Raw genomic sequence first — 18,459 nt, 5'->3', positions numbered from 1 at the left:
AAAAAGGCCCAAAGTCGATCCGAGCTATATCAGATGCGAAGTAGCAAATATGTGCGTCAAGAAGTATCCCCTTTTCAAACAAATTTTTTAGAAATCTAAGCCAGCCCTTTTGAAAAAAAAATACTTATCCAAGAGTGGCGATATGTAAATTTCCAAAATTCTTGGCTGATCGCTCCCTTTTTGAAAATAATTCACTAATTTCTTTAACGCTTACTACCTTTTAATTCTAAAAAAATGGCTGGCTTGAATTTTGAAATTCAGGTATTCACTGATTTGTCAATTCTTTTTCCTTTGATATTTCGACCGATTCTGACGCATCTATTATAATATGTATAATTATAAATAATCGCATCATCTATAACTCACTCTTAATCAATAACGCATTTGTATCGTTGGCTCTTGTCTAATCATATTGCGCTTGCAAATTGTTATTTATGAATTAGAATATCCAACCATTCAATATATTAATCTAAAGCTCACGATCGTCATTGGCCCAATATGATGATACACCCTCGTTATCATTAAGTATAATCAATACTAGTTATCATCATTAACCACGTCGGCATCATACAAAGATACTAATAGTATCTCGTGTTGTTTGTTTAAAAAACTCGAATCGACGTTAAAAAATGACTTTTTATTCGCAGTAATGGCTATATTGAATTTTTGAAAATCTGCCCGAATTACAATACAATACTGAGTACGCTGGCATTTAGCAATTTATAGTCTTTCGAGTATGTAGCCATACGATGCATGAAATTTTCAAAATAAAGTAAAAATCTTACAACTATTGTGCCTGGAAAGTCAACAGATGCTTTTCGTTTCTCCAGGCATAGCAATTCAAATTTTTTTTTTTTTTTTTCTAAAGCAGAAGCTCTCGGAACTTCTGTAATGCACAATAGTCGAAGTGTAAGTATATGTATATATATAAATTTATTTTGAAAATAAAAAACAGGAGTCCCAACTAATAACCACTTGTGGAAATATATTATAAGAACCACCGACACAAGCACTTCTTCAATTCACACACAGGATCATAAGAAATATGTAACATCCTTTACGGATAAATTTGATTTGCAAGCGAGAAAGCCGTTGTATTATTTTTCTTTTTTTTCATAAATTTTCATAAAAAATTTCAATTTCAAAACGAAAGAAAAGAAATGACTCCTCAATCTCCCAGGAACAATTTAATGAATTAAGTAAAATCATGGTGTAGCGACCGAACCTATAGCGACAACGTGTTTCTACAAATAATATATAACAAGGAAAGGAAGGAAAGAAATAAAAAGAAAAAAGAAACCGTCAAAATATTCAGTGTTAAAATAAACTTGTACTTGACATATTTGAAAAGATGATTGCGATACTTTCGTTACAACATAGTGTAATAAAAAAACAAAGATAAAAAATAATAAAACCTCAAGACGAACAGTCCTTTGTACGAGTATCAACTTATCCCGTCAAACAGATATCTTTCTTTAAAATAAGAGAGTCTTACGCGTTAATAATTATAACTAAGTGATGTGTTAAATAAAATCAAGTTAATGACTTAACAAACTTAACATAGATGCGCATGCGCATTTTACTTCAACAAAACTATTCTGGTACTTCAATATAGACACCGGTCATCTTTGTTTTTGTTCTTGCTCTACGCTTTCCTCTCACTCCAATTGTTCCCAAGCACCGCTGCGGGTCAATTTCCATTTATCTAGCGGCCTGACCGTAACATATACTTATACGTATATTATATTTATACACCTTATATATTCCAAGAAAGAAATATCAAGCTTCGCACCAAGCATAATTTAATGTAAAGAACGAAACAACGACACGATTCGTTAAATGCCATTAACGGATACATTTTTTTAGTTTCTCTCACGTCAAATACTTAGTCTTCATTCATACTCTTGAGAGAGATATTAGAAAATCGACGGATAGTAGACTGAACATTGTTAAATTATAACACAGTAATTACCGGAAGTTCTGTGCTCGTTAAACTTTACTGGCCCGTAGGCGCCGAATCCTCCTTGATTGGGACAGACCTTGATGGATTGGAAGGATATTGAAGTTTGAAAAAAAAAAAACTTACTCCTTAATATTTGGTTGATAGCGAAACTTCAGAAGCGGATATGTCGGCTGGCTTCAGGATTGGGGCATCGGAGCGGAGAGTGGTATGGTACACTGACCAATCAATTCTAAGAATTTTGAGAAGAATCATGGAGATACACTCTCTTGGTCCAAGAATTGATTTTGGAAATTTCTTAGGGAGTATGGTATAAGGATAGTCTCTCTTGAAACTATCATCTGTTGCGCTTAAAGCGAAGCATTGTTACTTTTTACCAGAATCCACCGGCACTGCGACCACCTGGTGGATTGTTCACGCGAATGCAGGCTCGCCGTGCATCGTCTACGTCCTCTGAAATAGAAAACAATAATTATTCTTCTTTCTTTTTCTTTCAAGGGTGTGTCGTACCGTAATATAAAAACATATATTTGTAGTACAATATTTTGTTGTCCTACTACAGTTAAGCGTTAATCAATGCAAATTTTGTACTTAAGTAAAACATGCAGTGCACGATTAATCTGAGTTTAAACCACGTGAAAGTCAGAGGCATAGAGGTGTAGGCACGTAACATTGTCGCTGTGATATCTTATCTACAGTTTATCTGTTCTGTTATCTCTAGCACCAGGGAGCATAAATAATTTAATATCTTTGGACAACCTAAAGAGCACCGCCGTATGTTGTACTTTCGTTATCAACGTTACGTTAAACTGAAAGGGATAAAACGTACCGCTAATGGAGAAGGTTGAGTCCTGCAGATTTCTTTGTCCTTCAAGACGTGGTCCTTTAGCAGACGGAGTAACAACGGCAGAATCCGGAAGTGTCGGGATACAGGAGACTGCTGGCAATTTTGGTTTTGGAGACTCGTGAATGCCATTCGTGTGGTTGTTCTCGTGGTATATCGCTGCTGCTGCTGCAGCTGCAGCTGCGGCTCTTGCAGCCTCCCTAGCCCTTGCCAGCGCTGCATCCTCTTCAGCAAATTTCTTGGCTTCGGCCTCGCTCCTGGGAACTCCTCTAGGTTTCTGCAATTGTTGAAAAATAAAAATCATCATATGCTTTTATTTCAATAATCAAATTAGTCTTACCTTCTCGTGCGCGTTGACAAGATCATAAACGTAAGCAGGATATGCAGGAGTCTCTACGTATCTTCCATAACCATGAACAGCTTTTAAATCGCCGTCGTCCAAGCAGACACGACCATTTACTATAACGTACTCGGGCACACCATGTACCTCCATACCCTGAACAGGAAGTCTTTTTTTAATGGAAATTTACATAAACAAAATAAATGAATATCGCAGCGATCATGTTGTAAAACATTGAGCCCACCTCAAAAATATTGAAATCCACAGCCTGATGATGAGTCTGAGCGCTGATCGTTCGTTTTCGGCTAGGATCCCAGATGACGATGTCCGCGTCAGATCCTAGGGCTATGACGCCCTTTCTGGGATACAGGTTAAAGATCTTCGCAGCATTAGTGCTGGTCACAGCTACAAATCTCGTAGGGTCCATTATACCAGAGTGAACACCTTTCTCCCAGACGATAGACATTCTGTCCTCGACACCATTGACGCCATTGGGAATCTTTGAGAAATCATCCTTGCCAATAGCTTTTTGATCAGCATTAAAAGTGCAATTGTCACTTCCGGTGGTCTGCAAACCGTCCCTGTATACGACGAGGTGACAATTAAATATTTCAAACACGCAAAAACACTTATGTTAAAAAATTCCACAATCTCTTGTATAACAATAAAAATTCAATCATCGTTCTCCGCTTCGCACAAACCAAATGTTTTCCTTTGCCTTCGCATACATATTTTTTTTTTTCCTTTGCAATAACGCATATTCTATTTTAACACGTCCCACGGTTTGCCATTAGCACAAGAGCGCATATATAACAATGCGTGGGTGATGTACAGATAGCTCCTGAGCAATTGGCATGTCCATATAATTAATTTATCACCTATTCCGAGACTATTAAATATACACAGTAATATATTCTCATCCAGAGGAGCAGTAGTCATCCGTTACATTTTTTATATGCATTTAATTATCTCGCACTTCCCTCACTATTCCCGTCAACTATTTTTAAGTCCACACTACGTCAGCCACTTCTGCAACCCATGGATGAATATCACAAGTGCTTTTTCATACCACTAGAAAGATGTCGGCCCATTAAGAACTTAGTCATCTCTTCTAATAATTAGAGTACTCCGGTATACACTGTGTCAGATACTAGATAAGTGTACTCCAAGAGTCTGGCTTAACAAGCACTAAAATTGAGTGGCTTAATATTTCACATTGCAAAACTGACATCACGATTTTACATCACGTACAGCTTTCGGAAATTTTGTTTTTCTTTCTTTGCACGGCCAGGGTCCTCATCCTTTTTTACTTACTGAGCAAGTTGTTCGATCAAATAAGCAGGTGTAGTGGGATCAGGCCTGAGTGGTGGCGAAGTAACGAATCTCATTCCCTTCATAGCGTCTTTTCCATATTGCTCTCTACCATCGATAGCCAGACTGCTGGCCAACGATTCGCCGAAGACGACGGCACCGTCAGCACGCTTCCCGTTTATCACATCGGCGGCAGATTTGCTCATGACGGCTGTCACGTACAGAGGACAATTGACCTGAGCCCAAGAGGTGGGACTTTGCCATTAGATATACTGGCATGATCATTCAAAAGAGTAACAGTAACCAAAAGACAATTTTCCACAGCTAACGAATAACAGATAAATACAAATATTGTGAATATGGCCCATACAATTTTTATTCATTAATCAATACGATTGGATGGATTTAATTGATACTGTTAGACCGCCCGGTAACAGACGGCTTCAAAAAAATTAGCACTTCTTACCACGGCCAGAAGATACTACTTGAACGGAATACTAATTTTGAAACGGATGATACACGTCACGTCTTCCATTGACAAATATATTATATAAAAGGTAGACCTCGGAAGAAGCCCACTCAAGATATTTACTTTAACCATATTCACACAAGGTGTCCTTAAGAGGATTGGCACTATCCTTAAGGAATGGACATTGCCTAGATTGTGCACTGGTGCATTAACGTGAACATAAGAGCGTGCCGTCTGCATAGCATAGCAAAGTGAGAAACGGTAACTTCAATGTCAGGCAAAGGAAAACATTTATATTCAGCCTGTGTCATGCAAGCAAGATATTAAAAAAAAAAACAATATTTTTTTGACCAACTACTCTAAGAATCCTAAATTTATCTACGCACAGACAAAATTCATATTGCCTTTCCTTCCGGCACTTCCAAAGGAACGCCCAGTGTTGATCCCTAAAAAGATTTCTGTAACTGGACACTCACGTAGCTAGTTTTGTCATAAGGACTTCCGGCGTCTTTTCGTCTGGTCTCAGCGGCGGACTCAGTATATGTCCTGCTGCATGCCTCCAACAGCTGTGCCGATAGTTTGTACCGTCGGTTCCTAATGCTGCGGCCAAAGTCTCTCCCCAGACTGCGACACCGCGTCTTCGTGCAGCTTCCAAACTTTCAGCCGCGCTACGACTCATCACATGCACTACGTACAGTGGACATTGAACCTAAGCGTGCAAAATCATAGGATTCTCTACTATAGGTTTAATCGGAAATAATTTTGCAGTTAATGTGCAAAAAGACATATTGAAAATAAAGTGAAAAAAAGTGATGAAGTTTAATCACAATAGCAACGAGATCAGGTGCAAGAGCGTGTATATGTGTCAACGTTTATAATTAATTTTTGCTGTTTTGTCAATTACCTGATTGGCTATTACGCAAGCCCTATTAACAGCCTCCGCTTCCACTTCCTCTGGTCTAGACATCTCATGACCCTCTGGTCCTGTTACACCAGCTTCCAAAAGTCTCTTGGTGTTCTGCCAAACGAATAAACGAATAAATTTCGAAATCACTTAAATAATTTCAGTCCTAAATTATTGTACAAATGCAACTCACCTCGGCTACCAAGTCTCCGTTTTCTGCATGCACTTGTGCAACAGCACCGAGACTCTTGCAAGCTGTGAAGGCTTGGATGAGCTCATTATCCCTGAGCATGAATAGATCACGGTAAGCCATGAACATTTTGAAACTGTTCACACCATTATCCTTGATCAACGTAGCCATTTCCTCTTTCACCTGAAAAGAGTACACATTGTCATTACGTAATCCTAACTAAGTGGATACTCATGGAGAGCCCTTTACTTCTTTAACGCCTCTCCTATTCTACGAGGAATGTCATTGGCCAACAACGTATTTACAATTTACAGAACAGATTCCTTAGCTGCTTAACCATGTATGGCATGTATGTCGTTCATGGCATGTGGGTTAGAAGTTTACTTGAGAAGAGAAATAACCAGTTAATGGAATAGTACTAGACTGCGTCGAGCCTCTTATGGGACCCAGGAGAGAAAGTCGATATGTTTTTCGAGTTTACAACAATTATTCTAAAACATTTCACAAGAAAGTTTCCACTGGAAAAAAAAAATCTTAGCACGCCATTCGTCATACAACACTATACATGAGTTTCTATGGTTCTCAAGTGATTTCCTCCGATACTGTAATTCAAGTTAATTGATTGATCAGGCGACCAGAAGGGTGTTACACTTGATTGGTTTCAATGACTGACTAAGCTACTAATAATGACAGACAAAAAAAACATGACTAAAAAAATTGTCTAATCAGGCGTTTCTCTGAATCCTGCCATCATCCAGAGACTATAGCCATAATCGGTCGTCCGCTATTAACTGCCAAGAGAAGAGCAAACAGTAGCCATTACAAATTTCTAAATAATACTTGTACAAGAAAATCTCAATTTTTATGCGTTAATTTCACTAGCAATCCTAGTGCATGCTAATTACATCAATCTCATTAATTTTAATCCACATATCACCCAACAGTACCTCAGTTCACTGGGAACTGAAGCCCTGGCTTTACCGAGATAATTATAAAAAGTAACGAAGCGCGCACGAGGGCCGTGTGAACTGTAACACACATGTCAGATGATGACCTCACGCGAGTCTCACATTGTAAGGAACTTCATCAAGTGGGCCTCCCCGAAAGCGCCGACTATCAAAACTGGAGCACGAGCGGCTTGTCAAAGTGCACTACATAAATTCAGGAGCAAAATGACCTCCCCTCTTCAATTAATTGTACATTAAAATAAATAAATGAGAATTAAAATGTAATTTTCCAACGCCATTTCATTGACCCCGTCTCCAAGAGGTAACTTAAGCATGAAACGTCACAGAGGCTGCACTCTTAACAGCCCTTTATTATTCGTCATTCTCGTCATTATCTAGCGTCATTTGCGTACGGACGTGATGCCCAGTAAAATTGCATCCAGCAAAACAGGATGTCGCGTTTCCATGGCAGAAACGCACTTGGCCCTAATTTAGTAAAATGCATTCAAATGCTCTTCTATACTCTACATGCTCTTTGGTAGAGAGCGATTTTTCACCTTTGAATTCCAAGATGTCACAGCAACGTGCAGTGCGTAGTCGCAGCAGACCTTCTCATCAGCCGTCGCCCTGTATCTGTCGTAAGCCTCCAGGAGTGTCTCCCCTTTGGTGGGAATCACAAAATCAATTATCATTGTGGTACCGCCAGCGACGGCAGCTTTGGTGCCTTGATAGAAATCATCCACGGACGTAGCACCCATCAGTTGCAACTCGAAATGAGTGTGTGGATCTATTCCACCTGGCATCACGTACTTTCCTCTGGCATCGATGGTCCTGGTGCCACCAGGGATTATGAGATTGCGACCCAGTTGTCTGAAAAATATACGTTCTTTATATCCTAGGACTGACAGTCATTTTTCAAAGGATTTACGGCCTGACGTGATTTCTCTCTGCTACAAGGACTTAAGAGACTCTTTGATATGTTGCTTATTTAATGGCTAAGATCCTGGATATCAGTTAGCACCACGAGGTTTAAAAAAAGAATTAAACCGAGCAACGCGTATGGCTTTAGGCGCATTTCCAAACTCAAACTCTGACGCCTTGTGCAAAATTACAAGAAACGTAAGTCTAAACAGCCTCTTCATGGAAGGCCATTACAATAATATTTGGTCCGTATTAAAGGAAAGCACAGAAGAACAAAATTGAGCCATCCGATTATCTAACACGTCACTAAATGTTAAATCAAAGAACTATATTATATGAAAAATATCAAAGTATAAATTTTACTAATATTTTTTTTTGGCTCATTGGTTACTGAGTGTAATAGATCAAGTCTGCCGTTGAATGGTATAAATTTAGGATCTACGTTTAAAGAAGCCACATGAATTTCTCTTTGGATCCTGGACCGAACACGTGTTGTACCACCCTCGAAGGTAAAACATCCCCTAAAAATAACCAGTGCCATTACTCTAACGTAGACTATACACCATTTACTACTTTACTCGTTGGTTTTCTAGCTTTTTTGTAAATATAAATTTTTCTTCTTTCCCTGTCCATGATTCGCTAAAGCATCTGACTCACTAAACGCCGGTTTACCCGGTGGCCAACGAGTTTAATCTACAATCAAATTCGTTAGGGGAGCCGAAGCAGGGTACGGGTAGGTCGAGTTAAGTTAGAAACGAGGGTCTCTACTGGCCATGTCCGGCTGTTGATACGGCGTGCAGATTGTCACGCCACGTACATACACACAACGGCCACCGGAGTTTCCCCTGCCGATAAAACCGGTTTAGAATCAAGAAACGCATTTCAATTCTTTTAATTTTCACTTAGACAGAATGTGCTTCGAGTTTTCTTTTACTAGTGGCGATTATTAAATATTCCTTCTTTATTTACTTGATGATTCCATCCTCAATGTAGACGTCGCTGTCAATAATTCCATCCTCGTTGACGACCTTTCCATTTTTTATGAGCAGCCGATTCTGGGCACTCTGAAAAATATTAAAAAAAGAACAAATAAATTTATTGCCATTCTATGATAGGCAGAAGCATGAAAAACAACATTTGTCATATGAGTAAACGTCTGACGCTTTCATGGACTATCTTTCTCAATCTATATGGGATACACCAGAGTGATTGTACAATATGCAAGCATCAAAGCACCGGGGTACATTTGTTTTCAGAGCTTTTACGCGGCTGTTGAGTTCTATTTTTAATTTTTTAACTTCACCGTGTCGCCCCTGTCTCTTTGAGTAAGTCAACCCAACACTCTAGTAATTCCTCCTCCTTTAAAAATACATGTACACTCAATTTCTTGCTGTCAGACGCAAAGGAAGTTTTACAAATTCCAAAACCTCGTGGAATACGCTGAATCAAAATCGTTAGTCTCGACAATTTTTCTATTCAGAGCAAAATCGAGAAAGAAGCTTGTCTGGGAATTTTTAATTCACCATCCAGCCGTGGCGGTCAGAAGAGCAATGGACCTCTTGCTGTGAAATATAAATAAGGTGAAGCTCCCTCTGGCATTTATTGTACAAGGGTCGCTACCCTTCTTCTCTTGCATACTTCCACCGTGGTGCCACCGTATTCACCAGGATATAGATTTTCAGGGCAGTGCTTTTAGCCCCTAGGTCCTCCCTAGATACCCCATAACAGCCGCAGGACATTTTTGTCATTGATCCTAATGCGCTCCCAGTGAGAATTAGATAACACGATTGATCCTAGTGTGACTTACACTGGATTTACAAAATTAGGTTTTCTTAAAAAATTAAGTCGAATATTTAAACTAATTGGATATTTTAGTTAAAGTAATAGTTGTCTATGAGCTTCAAATCTTGTCTAGAAAGTATACGATTTCTTTTTCCTAGCTCCCCCAAATATGGAAATAAACTTTTATTCTTTCTAATTGTTGACAAATAATGTTCCAGGGATTCCTATAGTACAGCCAATACATACGGTACACGAGTTTTCAGCACGTGGGCGTTGGAGTAGACCTTGACATTCTAGAAACTTGTTACACATCAGAGTTTCTCTATTACCAACATAAGATATAGAATACTGGATGGAGTTGTGGCAATGTAATGGAAATAGTAATGATTTCAGGAATTGAACGACTGTGTAATAAAACTGGAATAGCAGATGAACAGATAGCCAATTTCTCTATTCCGTGTGATGAAAGGTCTGCGCTTGAAAATAGCAATGGAATTGAAAGCAACAAAAAGAATAATGCGAGCCAATCGTGCGTGCATTTGCTTCAAAGGAAAGGTCGCAAAAACTTCGAGGAACCTCAAGAAGCCGAAACACGCGACCTACTACACTTCTAGGATTGGCTGGCACGGTCTCCAATCGATACCAACTTCCGGCTTTTCTTCTCCTCGAATCTCGCGAGTTTCGAATTACGTCGTTGCAATCCGAAAATCGTGATTGGCGCCTCGTCTTTTTCAATGAGCTTACTGAAATGAAAATGACTAAATTTAGAAAGACCTTCGGGTCGAAGTCATCCATGCTGATGCATATGTACTCACGCGTGCATATGTAGATAGACCAATATCAATATCACAAAGTGAATACCCATTATATGCCAGTGATAGAAAAAGAAGTACGATTCTTATCAACTGACCTTCAATACTTTCTTTTAACTTCCTATGGATAACCTCGTCGACCAAAAATTATTTCACGATAATTCTACAGGTCTTTTCGGTGTCTCATAATAGGACAATAATTATTTCTAATACAATCATTGTCGATTGGAGACTTCAAAATTCTATTCTATTCTCAACTTTCATAAGCCTCATATTTTCCATCTGCTACAGGCCGTTTCAGTCAGGTTACTGCAAATCCATAAGCTTTGGCTTGGCTTCGCAGCATTTCCAGCACGACAGTCGGTCAAGCCGGCTTTCCAACTCTTTCCCTGGGATTAATGCCAGGTCACTGACAGAGACCTCAGCGAGACCTCACATAGTATTGTTTACGTGTTTTACGTTGGCTCACGTGTGCAAAGAACCAAGGAAGGAGGTCACGCGACTGTCCTCTACGATCCAGTTAGTTCATCCCAAGTCTGAGCCACTGACTATAGGTCTCATGCCGCATGTGTGTAGCATATATTCCTTGGAACCTTTGCTATAGTTTAATAGTACCCTATCGCTTGGCATCCTATAGCAATTGGCGGGACGCACCTGCCTGCTACGTATACTATTTTTACACTTTGTGAATACGCCACAACTAGAACGAGCAACCTGTATTCTCAAAGTCAGGAGAAACCGGCGCCACGCTCATACGTACAATGACGTAACCTTGTCCATCCCATTTTACCTTTTTTTTATATATTGACTACACCGCAACTGTAATTCCCATCGCCTATCTGCTCGTAACAGACTAGCACAATCTGATGTCTAAAAGAAATGCTGTTATGAGTCTCAGGAATATTTTTACAAAATCCTGACACACTGCCAAACGGTGCTTCTGTGTATTTCGGTTCATGCTTTTGCGAAATTCACTCTCGTTTATCGTCCTCATTCCTCGAGTCCCAAATTCTGGATAATTCATCCCGTCTTGAACTCCCACTAAGAACATGTTAATATCAAGTTTTAAATGCGTATAAAGAAAATTTAAAAAATCTAGTACAAGTCTACAATCTAGCCAGCCTTCCTGATAAACAATACATTTCCGATACTGCCTAAAGTTCTCACGTGAAAAACCTTCTACATTTTCCACCACTTTCATCCAACACGACATTACCAGCAGTGTCGACGTACTATCGATTCGCAGCAGCGGTTCCACAGGGTCTAGACTCGTTGAGATACGGAGAAGCCAGCAATGGCGTTCAGCCAAGGTTTAACAATATTTCAGAATGATTTATCAACCAGTTAAGGGCAATGTATATATGATAAAAATCAATCCTAATACGTAATTTCCTACAGCGACATGTAGCTGCTCCTACGGGCTTAGAAGCATTGTAGAATTTGAAACGGCCAGTAGCTATAACATCTTTCCACTCATCGCTTTTCCACCCGACGACCCATTATAGAGCAAAGTCAACGAACTATCGATCCACACAAGTCGATTTCGTGGATTAATCATACTCGACCTCTCTATTTGGTACAGGATTTTTCATAAATCAAACAGAGTAGTGTCATTATGTGTTTGTAATGTGGATTACGGATCTGCAAGAGACATAACAATTTCAATTAAATTTGTAAATGATCATCCAAAAACATAAACCCTTTTTAGCTACACAATATTGCTGATATTACACAAGCAGAAAGTTTCTATGACAGCTGTCAAGTCCTACAGATGTTTGGAGCTGGATTCATCTTGCATAATTATATTTAAGACTGTAATGTACTATTGTATATTAAACCTCCTCCTGTCTTTCTATCCATTATTTTCTCTGCCTACCAATTAATAAATTCAATTCCACCTCAGAGTATCTCAGTGATCTCCGTTCTAGGAGAGATAATTCACTGTGTAAAACCTAACGGGATGATGGTGGTCCATTGTTCCACCAGCAGAAAACCAACCAGCAGTATACCAACATCGAGACATTAATATCTACCTTGGCGAATCTTTCCATTGGATTCGATTGGACGCCTAGAAATCAACGCTCGGCCTCCATTGAAATTGGAACGGACGAAACTGCGTGTTTCAAATACTATTATACACAGTGTATTACGTGGCAGCCTGGTAAACAAATCTACACGGGCGATCTATATATCTACCTATATACAGTGCCCATTGTTAAAAAGAATTACCAAAACTACGACTCTGTACAAGCCTGCCATGCGTGATGAAAACCCGCAAAGGGTTGTCTGTCTTTTACGTTACATCCCCCTTTGTAGAATTACTAGAATGCTCGATCTGGGTGTTAACACAATTTTGCCCAAGTGGCCATTAAATGCTAGCTTTTTTTAAACTCGTGTAACTCACACCATATGCCATTACATTTTTTCTGTTATACTTCCTAATTAAATACTTGCATAATGCACGCAAGGAGTGAACTCTCATATGTAAAGCTATAAATATTTCAAAGAATTTTAGTCGAACGAAGGACAATTTTTTGCTCCATGTGCTCCAGGTGAGAGTAGTGTATTGCAGGTACACGTATCTTTTGTTACTTCATATATGTTTCTTTTAGAAGTCTCAGCACCGACCGCGCATAAGTACCCCTTGGATCAATAATGTAGTATATGGTAGGTAAGCCTGTGGTCTCGAAACAAGATTGTATTAAACTTTCGCCTTCGGTTCCGTAGAAAACCGGAAGACGCACAGTGTCGGATATTTCGATCAACGGCTTTGCAGTTGCGTCAATACATAATGCGTAATATGTGCGACGTACTGACTGTGCATGCGCGTGCTGATACATTGTGTCCGCGCCCGTTTCAATTTCAATGGCCCATCCCGTCTCTGTCTGTATCTCATTTCACTAGTCCATTAGAAAGACGATGAACCAAGTAATTATAAGATACACCTCACCTGTGGGCACGTTCATGCGAAAAATAGAATAGAGTTCGCATAAAGATGTAACGTATTGACATGAATGAGTGAGTCTACATATAACGTTTAGAAAAATAACTGCCGAATCAGTAGTAATTCCACTCACTGACACATGTTATCTTAACCGGTCTGGTATAACATGAGATTGAAAAATGAAAAACAAGAAAAAGATACTAGAAATCTATTTGCAGAATTCTTAATTATTTATCCAGCGCAGAATATACAAGGTCTACGTATCGCTTCATAAACATCCTCGGAGAATTTGTGAGTTTAATTGATTAAATCATCTTCTAGTCGAGGATGACATTTATTTTCATATACTGAATGGACTATCTCATTTTTACTTGATAAACTATTACATAACCTATTGCCTGTATATCTGGTCGAGTGGACGTTTCGTTGAAGACTCAAAAACTGTCTGTTATCTCAATGTAAACTTGTGACAAAATGGTATATTAACTAAATAAAGGTTGAAACTTAGTGGTGGTAATGACTGACCTGCAAATGGATGGGCACCTTCTTCACTGGTGTACTCATGTTGACAGTCGATGAATTTCAAATCGAAGATTATCTCACAAACGACTCAGCGTACATGCACCGATACAAGTACTATTGCACCACACTATTTCCGTTTCAGGAGATGGTAGGATTGAATTGCTCGTTGAAAAGTGGCCGCAACACGCCAGCAACTGATTTGTTATATATGTGCGTCTAGTGCTGAGGCCAGCGATCGACTGATGCCGGGTGATGCCGAGTGCGCAGTGTTGCTGTGGCGTGGTGGGGAGGGTGTAGTATACGAATCTACCCCCGAACGTAGCACCAGGAGTTTCCCTCACATTGGAAATACTTTCTCCGGCACTGCTTTCCTGGTTAACAGTAATATTAATTCACGATGTTGTTATTTTTAACATTCTATACCAAAATTTATTGGTACTCGTAGCATACACGTATATCTGTTTATAAATACAATAAACGCCGGAGAATCCGTTACGTGTACTAACCGTGAAGTCCTGCAAACCGTTAATCATTCAAATGAGTAGAGCAAATTATTTTAATTCTCATTTGTTGTAAACTGTAAAGGTTTCAAATTGTAATGTTGTAGTATCAGGAATGTATCCTGATTTTAATGGTTATCATTGAAAATTTCAAATAACCTGCCAATAATTAATAAGTTGAAAATACATAAATGGATACCTGCTCTGATCCTTGCCGAAAATCCGAACCTTTTCTTAGATACCTGGATTTACTAAGGTCGGGATTAATGCAGGTTTCTTCAATTTCGGAATATATATTGCTTCCTGGGTTTTTCCAGGATTCACAGGTTAACAAGCAGTCCCAGCACTATTGTATTACATGTTAATTTTAGAAATTTCTCTGAATAATAGAGATCAGACAAAAAATATAATATTGTTTAAATGACTTGGCAAAATTTCATAAAGAAACAGAATTCTTGTCCGGCATTGATTGATAGTGATTAGTTCAAAAATTGGTAGATTCTGAACAATGCGAAATATATTACTATCTGCTTAAGTCACTAATGAAAGCTACTAATACAATTTCTATAATCACGGGCAGTCAGATCCCTGGAAACTGACGTTTGCAAGACTCATCCAGGAAGAGAGTGATGGTAATAATAAAAATAGTGAGTCTATTGCACTCAGTGTATTCTATCAATAACAATGGCGCCATGTAAGTCAACCGGTAGTCCGTGTCTCCCATACGAATCTGTTTCCTAAATAAAGTATCGTAGAAAGACATGAACATAATAGGAATTGCTGTACACCGTGTTGTGTCTGAGCTCTAGATATATTAATTAATATCACATACCTCTTAGTGTCAACCACAAGTATTAATAAGTATGTATGTATATTATCTGAACTCAAATTTCGAACACCCTCCTCGTTCTTTAGAATCTCCTCTGCCTATTGGAATGCGGGAAATATCTACTAGAATGCGAAGCGTCAGTACAGCGGTAAATTAGTACATTTCGGAATGTAGTTTTGCAATTCTTTCATGGTAATTTTCGTATGATAACCACTTTGAAGTTACAGGCCGTCGGTAATAGTCCACCATAGTACCATCTAATGGCGTTGACAACTATACTTGTAAAATTGTATTCATCGAGGTCGATAAAGATAACACCCATTCCGTTACCTAATTTTTGTTTTGGAATAATTTTGCAATCATCCAAAGGATTCGCGAAATAGAATGATATGTATTGCCCCTATAAGTACTCATTATTCAAATAACTGGTATAATTCGAGTTCAAGGTTCATGACGCCAGCGATTTCGTTTGCGCAGACCGAATGGATACAACGTGCATAACGCTTTAGAAATATATCTGCAGAAAATTCATAAATGTAGTATGAGTCTGTATATTAAAATCATGTGAGTTCAGCATCCGTTAGTGTCCATTCTTGTGAAGTAATAATTAAAAACTGTTGTCTTTTCATTGAAATCGAATAAGTTATAGGTGAGCACTATAGTATGACTATTGTATTTTACGTAAGCAGACAACATTTTAATTCGATGTGTGACTGCCCATCTTTAGGTTGTTGTCCAGTCCAGCAGCTCCACAATCTGCTTCTGGATATTTCTAAATCTTATTGGATCTTGATTAATGTCCTTCTGACGATACTGAATTTTTAATGCCAGTTAAACAGGTAAGCAACTTCTAATCAAAGCTTTTTAGTGTGTGTGCTTCGCTAAATCTATATCAGGTCTTCACGTGCTAATTGACAGATGTAAACGATTGAGAAAATGAGCAGTTTGAAATTTCAGTTGGTTCAACATCATTTTTTTCAGATTATTTTCAATGTTGGCTTGACTGAACACATTCGAACAGCTACAAAATTCTCTGGAAGAAGTAAGAATGTGTTGCTCTTTTCTTATACAGTAGTTTTTCATGTACTTAAAGTAAAGTGATTTGGAAAATATCGCATGCTCTTTATGTACTTTAAATAATGTTTGATAACTATATAATCCTGGCACTTGGCCCTCTATGAGGGCATAAACCCATAAGGAACAAGAAGAAGAAGAAGAAGAAGATTACTATATAATGACTGATATTTACATTTAACTATTTACATCATGATGTTACGTGATATCAGATAAAAATGTTACTTTTCAAGGGAATGGTGGTCAATGGACAATATGAGAAGTCTGAGGTGCACTTTTATGGTCATGGTAGGACTTATGGTTATCACTGTAATTACTATATGGAATTTACAAGGATATATGGCAGCTGATACTGTATTAGCAATGTCTGATGATAATTTGCAATTATGTTACGAGTCCATAGTTATGAAGTCTTCTGTGAACTCCAATAATGTAAAACTACCTATGATATATTTTGTTACACCAACATACCCTAGGCGGGAACAGTTTCCTGAGCTAATGCGACTCGGTCAGACATTAATGCACGTAAAGAATTTACATTGGATTGTTGCTGATGACAATAAAAATTGCAATCCAAATTTGATATCCTTGCTAAAAAAATTTGGTAAACATTTTTCCATTTGGGGAGCTTGTAAACCATGCTAGTTCCATAAACCTGGTTTTGTATTACCATTACTATTGCTTTGTACAGAAATTCCACTGACTGTTTTTGCCAGTCCGATGCCAGAGGTTTATAGGAAACGTGATAAACAGCAAGTTCCTCGCGGGGTAGCCAATCGTCGCGCCGCTTTATCCTGGATAAGAAATAATGCTGAAAGTGGTGTTCTCTACTTTGGAGATGATGACAATACATTTGACCTGGATCTGTTCCAAGAGATTCGTCATACAAAAAAAGTATCTATGTTTCCAGTTGGCTTAATAGGGGAGTTTGCTGTTAGTGCTCCTGTTGTCAAAGAGGTACTGTATGACTTTGTAGCCATGGAGTTAATATATAATTAATGCATTTGTTAAAGTAGTCTTTCTTTTTTGGCTCAGGGAAAAGTTGTTGGCTTTTTTGATTCTTGGCCAGCAAATAGAAGATTTCCAGTTGACATGGCTGGTTTTGCTGTTTCCATCGAGTTTTTGAAACTTTCTCCTGGTGCTATCATGCCCTTCAAAGTTGGTTTTGAAGAAGATGTGTTTTTAAAAAGTTTGGGTATTCGTTATGAAGACATAGAACCTCTCGCCGATAACTGTACAAAGGTATTAATAGATAACTACTTGATTAGTCTGCAAGTTGATAACATTGAGTAATTATGTTGAACTTTACAGATATTAGTGTGGCACACGCAAACGGTTAACAAACCAATTCCTACATTACGCATTGTTAACGAGGATACTGGTACATCAATAAATGAATTAATAAACAACATTTCTGAAATGGGAGTAATAAAGTCTAGTCAAAGAAAAGGTAAAGTTATCATTTAATAATATAATTTAAAAAGTTATAAAAGACTACTTCTCTATACTTATTATATAGGAACAAGTTTATATTACACTAATAGTAACGGACGCATAACGTTTTGAGATGATTATGGTAGCTTTTGGCATTAAAAGTTCTGGAGAGTATTTAAAAAGCAAGTAATTAGAGTTGGATGATGATATGTACATACAAAAGGAAGTTCTTCTAACGTGGAACATTGTGCTGGCTGTGCCACACAAGCTTTTCACTATCTGTGTGAGTATCTCCACAGAAATGTTGTAAACGGTTGTTAAAATAAAAAAGACGAGGCTGTTAAAAATAATCTAGGATTCTGGTAATAATGAAATACAATTTAACGTTCGATCTGATAGTTTGATAAAGTATCAAAATCTAATAGTTATTTAATGACATTTAAATAGTGTGATTCAACTCATTATTTAAACAATATTAATATTTAATATTTTTGCGCGTAGATCTTGTTCTACAGGTAATTTCTCGAACACAATGAGATTATGAAATAAATTAAAATATCATATTGTGTATAAAAATATAAGGCTAAATAAAGATTATTTCATTATATTCGTTATAATTTCATTCCTTTCGTATTTTCCAAAAAAGAAAAAAAAACCTAAAAGCAGATAAGCGATA

The 18,459-nt window shown here is 38.1% G+C and overlaps 2 protein-coding genes across 18 annotated transcripts; one reads left to right on the top strand and one right to left on the bottom strand.

The window, feature by feature from the left end:
- Nucleotides 1-863: 863 nt before the first annotated feature.
- LOC107269521 (dihydropyrimidinase) lies at nt 864-14,310 on the bottom strand. 6 transcript variants are annotated; one of them, XM_025086829.1, is made up of 12 exons: nt 13,950-14,305; nt 11,877-12,121; nt 11,271-11,521; nt 8,856-8,950; nt 7,523-7,835; nt 6,022-6,201; nt 5,829-5,942; nt 5,401-5,633; nt 3,389-3,725; nt 3,145-3,300; nt 2,790-3,081; nt 864-2,413 (listed from the first exon to the last, which is right to left on the bottom strand). In XM_025086829.1, the coding sequence occupies exons 5-12, from the start codon at nt 7,766-7,768 to the stop codon at nt 2,334-2,336; spliced, it is 1,638 nt and encodes a 545-aa protein (XP_024942597.1). In that variant the 5' UTR covers nt 7,769-7,835; nt 8,856-8,950; nt 11,271-11,521; nt 11,877-12,121; nt 13,950-14,305; the 3' UTR covers nt 864-2,333. The 6 variants fall into 6 exon arrangements, with proteins under 6 accessions (XP_024942597.1, XP_024942598.1, XP_024942596.1 ...); XM_025086830.1 differs by lacking the exon at nt 11,271-11,521; XM_025086828.1 differs by lacking the exons at nt 5,401-5,633; nt 11,271-11,521; nt 11,877-12,121 and adding an exon at nt 4,459-4,691 and having other exon boundaries at nt 13,950-14,310.
- Nucleotides 14,311-15,552: 1,242 nt separating this feature from the next.
- Nucleotides 15,553-18,390, top strand: LOC107269522 (galactosylgalactosylxylosylprotein 3-beta-glucuronosyltransferase S). Of its 12 annotated transcripts, none has more exons than XM_025086834.1 (8): nt 15,553-15,839; nt 15,919-15,924; nt 16,003-16,114; nt 16,233-16,317; nt 17,041-17,306; nt 17,385-17,591; nt 17,661-17,799; nt 17,869-18,390. In XM_025086834.1, the coding sequence occupies exons 3-8, from the start codon at nt 16,100-16,102 to the stop codon at nt 17,913-17,915; spliced, it is 759 nt and encodes a 252-aa protein (XP_024942602.1). In that variant the 5' UTR covers nt 15,553-15,839; nt 15,919-15,924; nt 16,003-16,099; the 3' UTR covers nt 17,916-18,390. The 12 variants fall into 12 exon arrangements, with proteins under 12 accessions (XP_024942602.1, XP_024942603.1, XP_024942606.1 ...); XM_025086838.1 differs by lacking the exon at nt 16,233-16,317 and adding an exon at nt 16,583-16,637 and having other exon boundaries at nt 15,555-15,839; XM_025086836.1 differs by having other exon boundaries at nt 15,555-15,839; nt 16,257-16,317.
- The last annotated feature ends 69 nt before the right edge of the window (nt 18,391-18,459 follow it).

The sequence above is a fragment of the Cephus cinctus genome, unplaced genomic scaffold (assembly GCF_000341935.2).
Source record: "Cephus cinctus unplaced genomic scaffold, Ccin1 Ccin1_scaffold0663, whole genome shotgun sequence".
NCBI classification, from domain to species: Eukaryota; Metazoa; Arthropoda; class Insecta; order Hymenoptera; family Cephidae; genus Cephus; species Cephus cinctus.
The sequence above is the reverse complement of the archived record's forward strand: the minus strand, read 5'-3'. Positions and strand labels throughout refer to the sequence as shown.

Coding starts and splice junctions, on each gene's coding strand:
- LOC107269521 (XM_025086826.1), bottom strand. CDS start 9,980: ATGTGTAACAAGTTTCTAGAATGTCAAGGTCTACTCCAACGCCCACGT. Junction 6,202..7,522: donor TGACATCTTGGAATTCAAAG/GTGAAAAATCGC, acceptor TACTCTTTTCAG/GTGAAAGAGGAAATGGCTAC. Junction 3,301..3,388: donor TGGATTTCAATATTTTTGAG/GTGGGCTCAATG, acceptor CTTCCTGTTCAG/GGTATGGAGGTACATGGTGT.
- LOC107269522 (XM_015743457.2), top strand. CDS start 16,596: ATGGACAATATGAGAAGTCTGAGGTGCACTTTTATGGTCATGGTAGGA. Junction 17,307..17,384: donor GTGCTCCTGTTGTCAAAGAG/GTACTGTATGAC, acceptor TTTTTGGCTCAG/GGAAAAGTTGTTGGCTTTTT. Junction 17,592..17,660: donor TCGCCGATAACTGTACAAAG/GTATTAATAGAT, acceptor TGAACTTTACAG/ATATTAGTGTGGCACACGCA.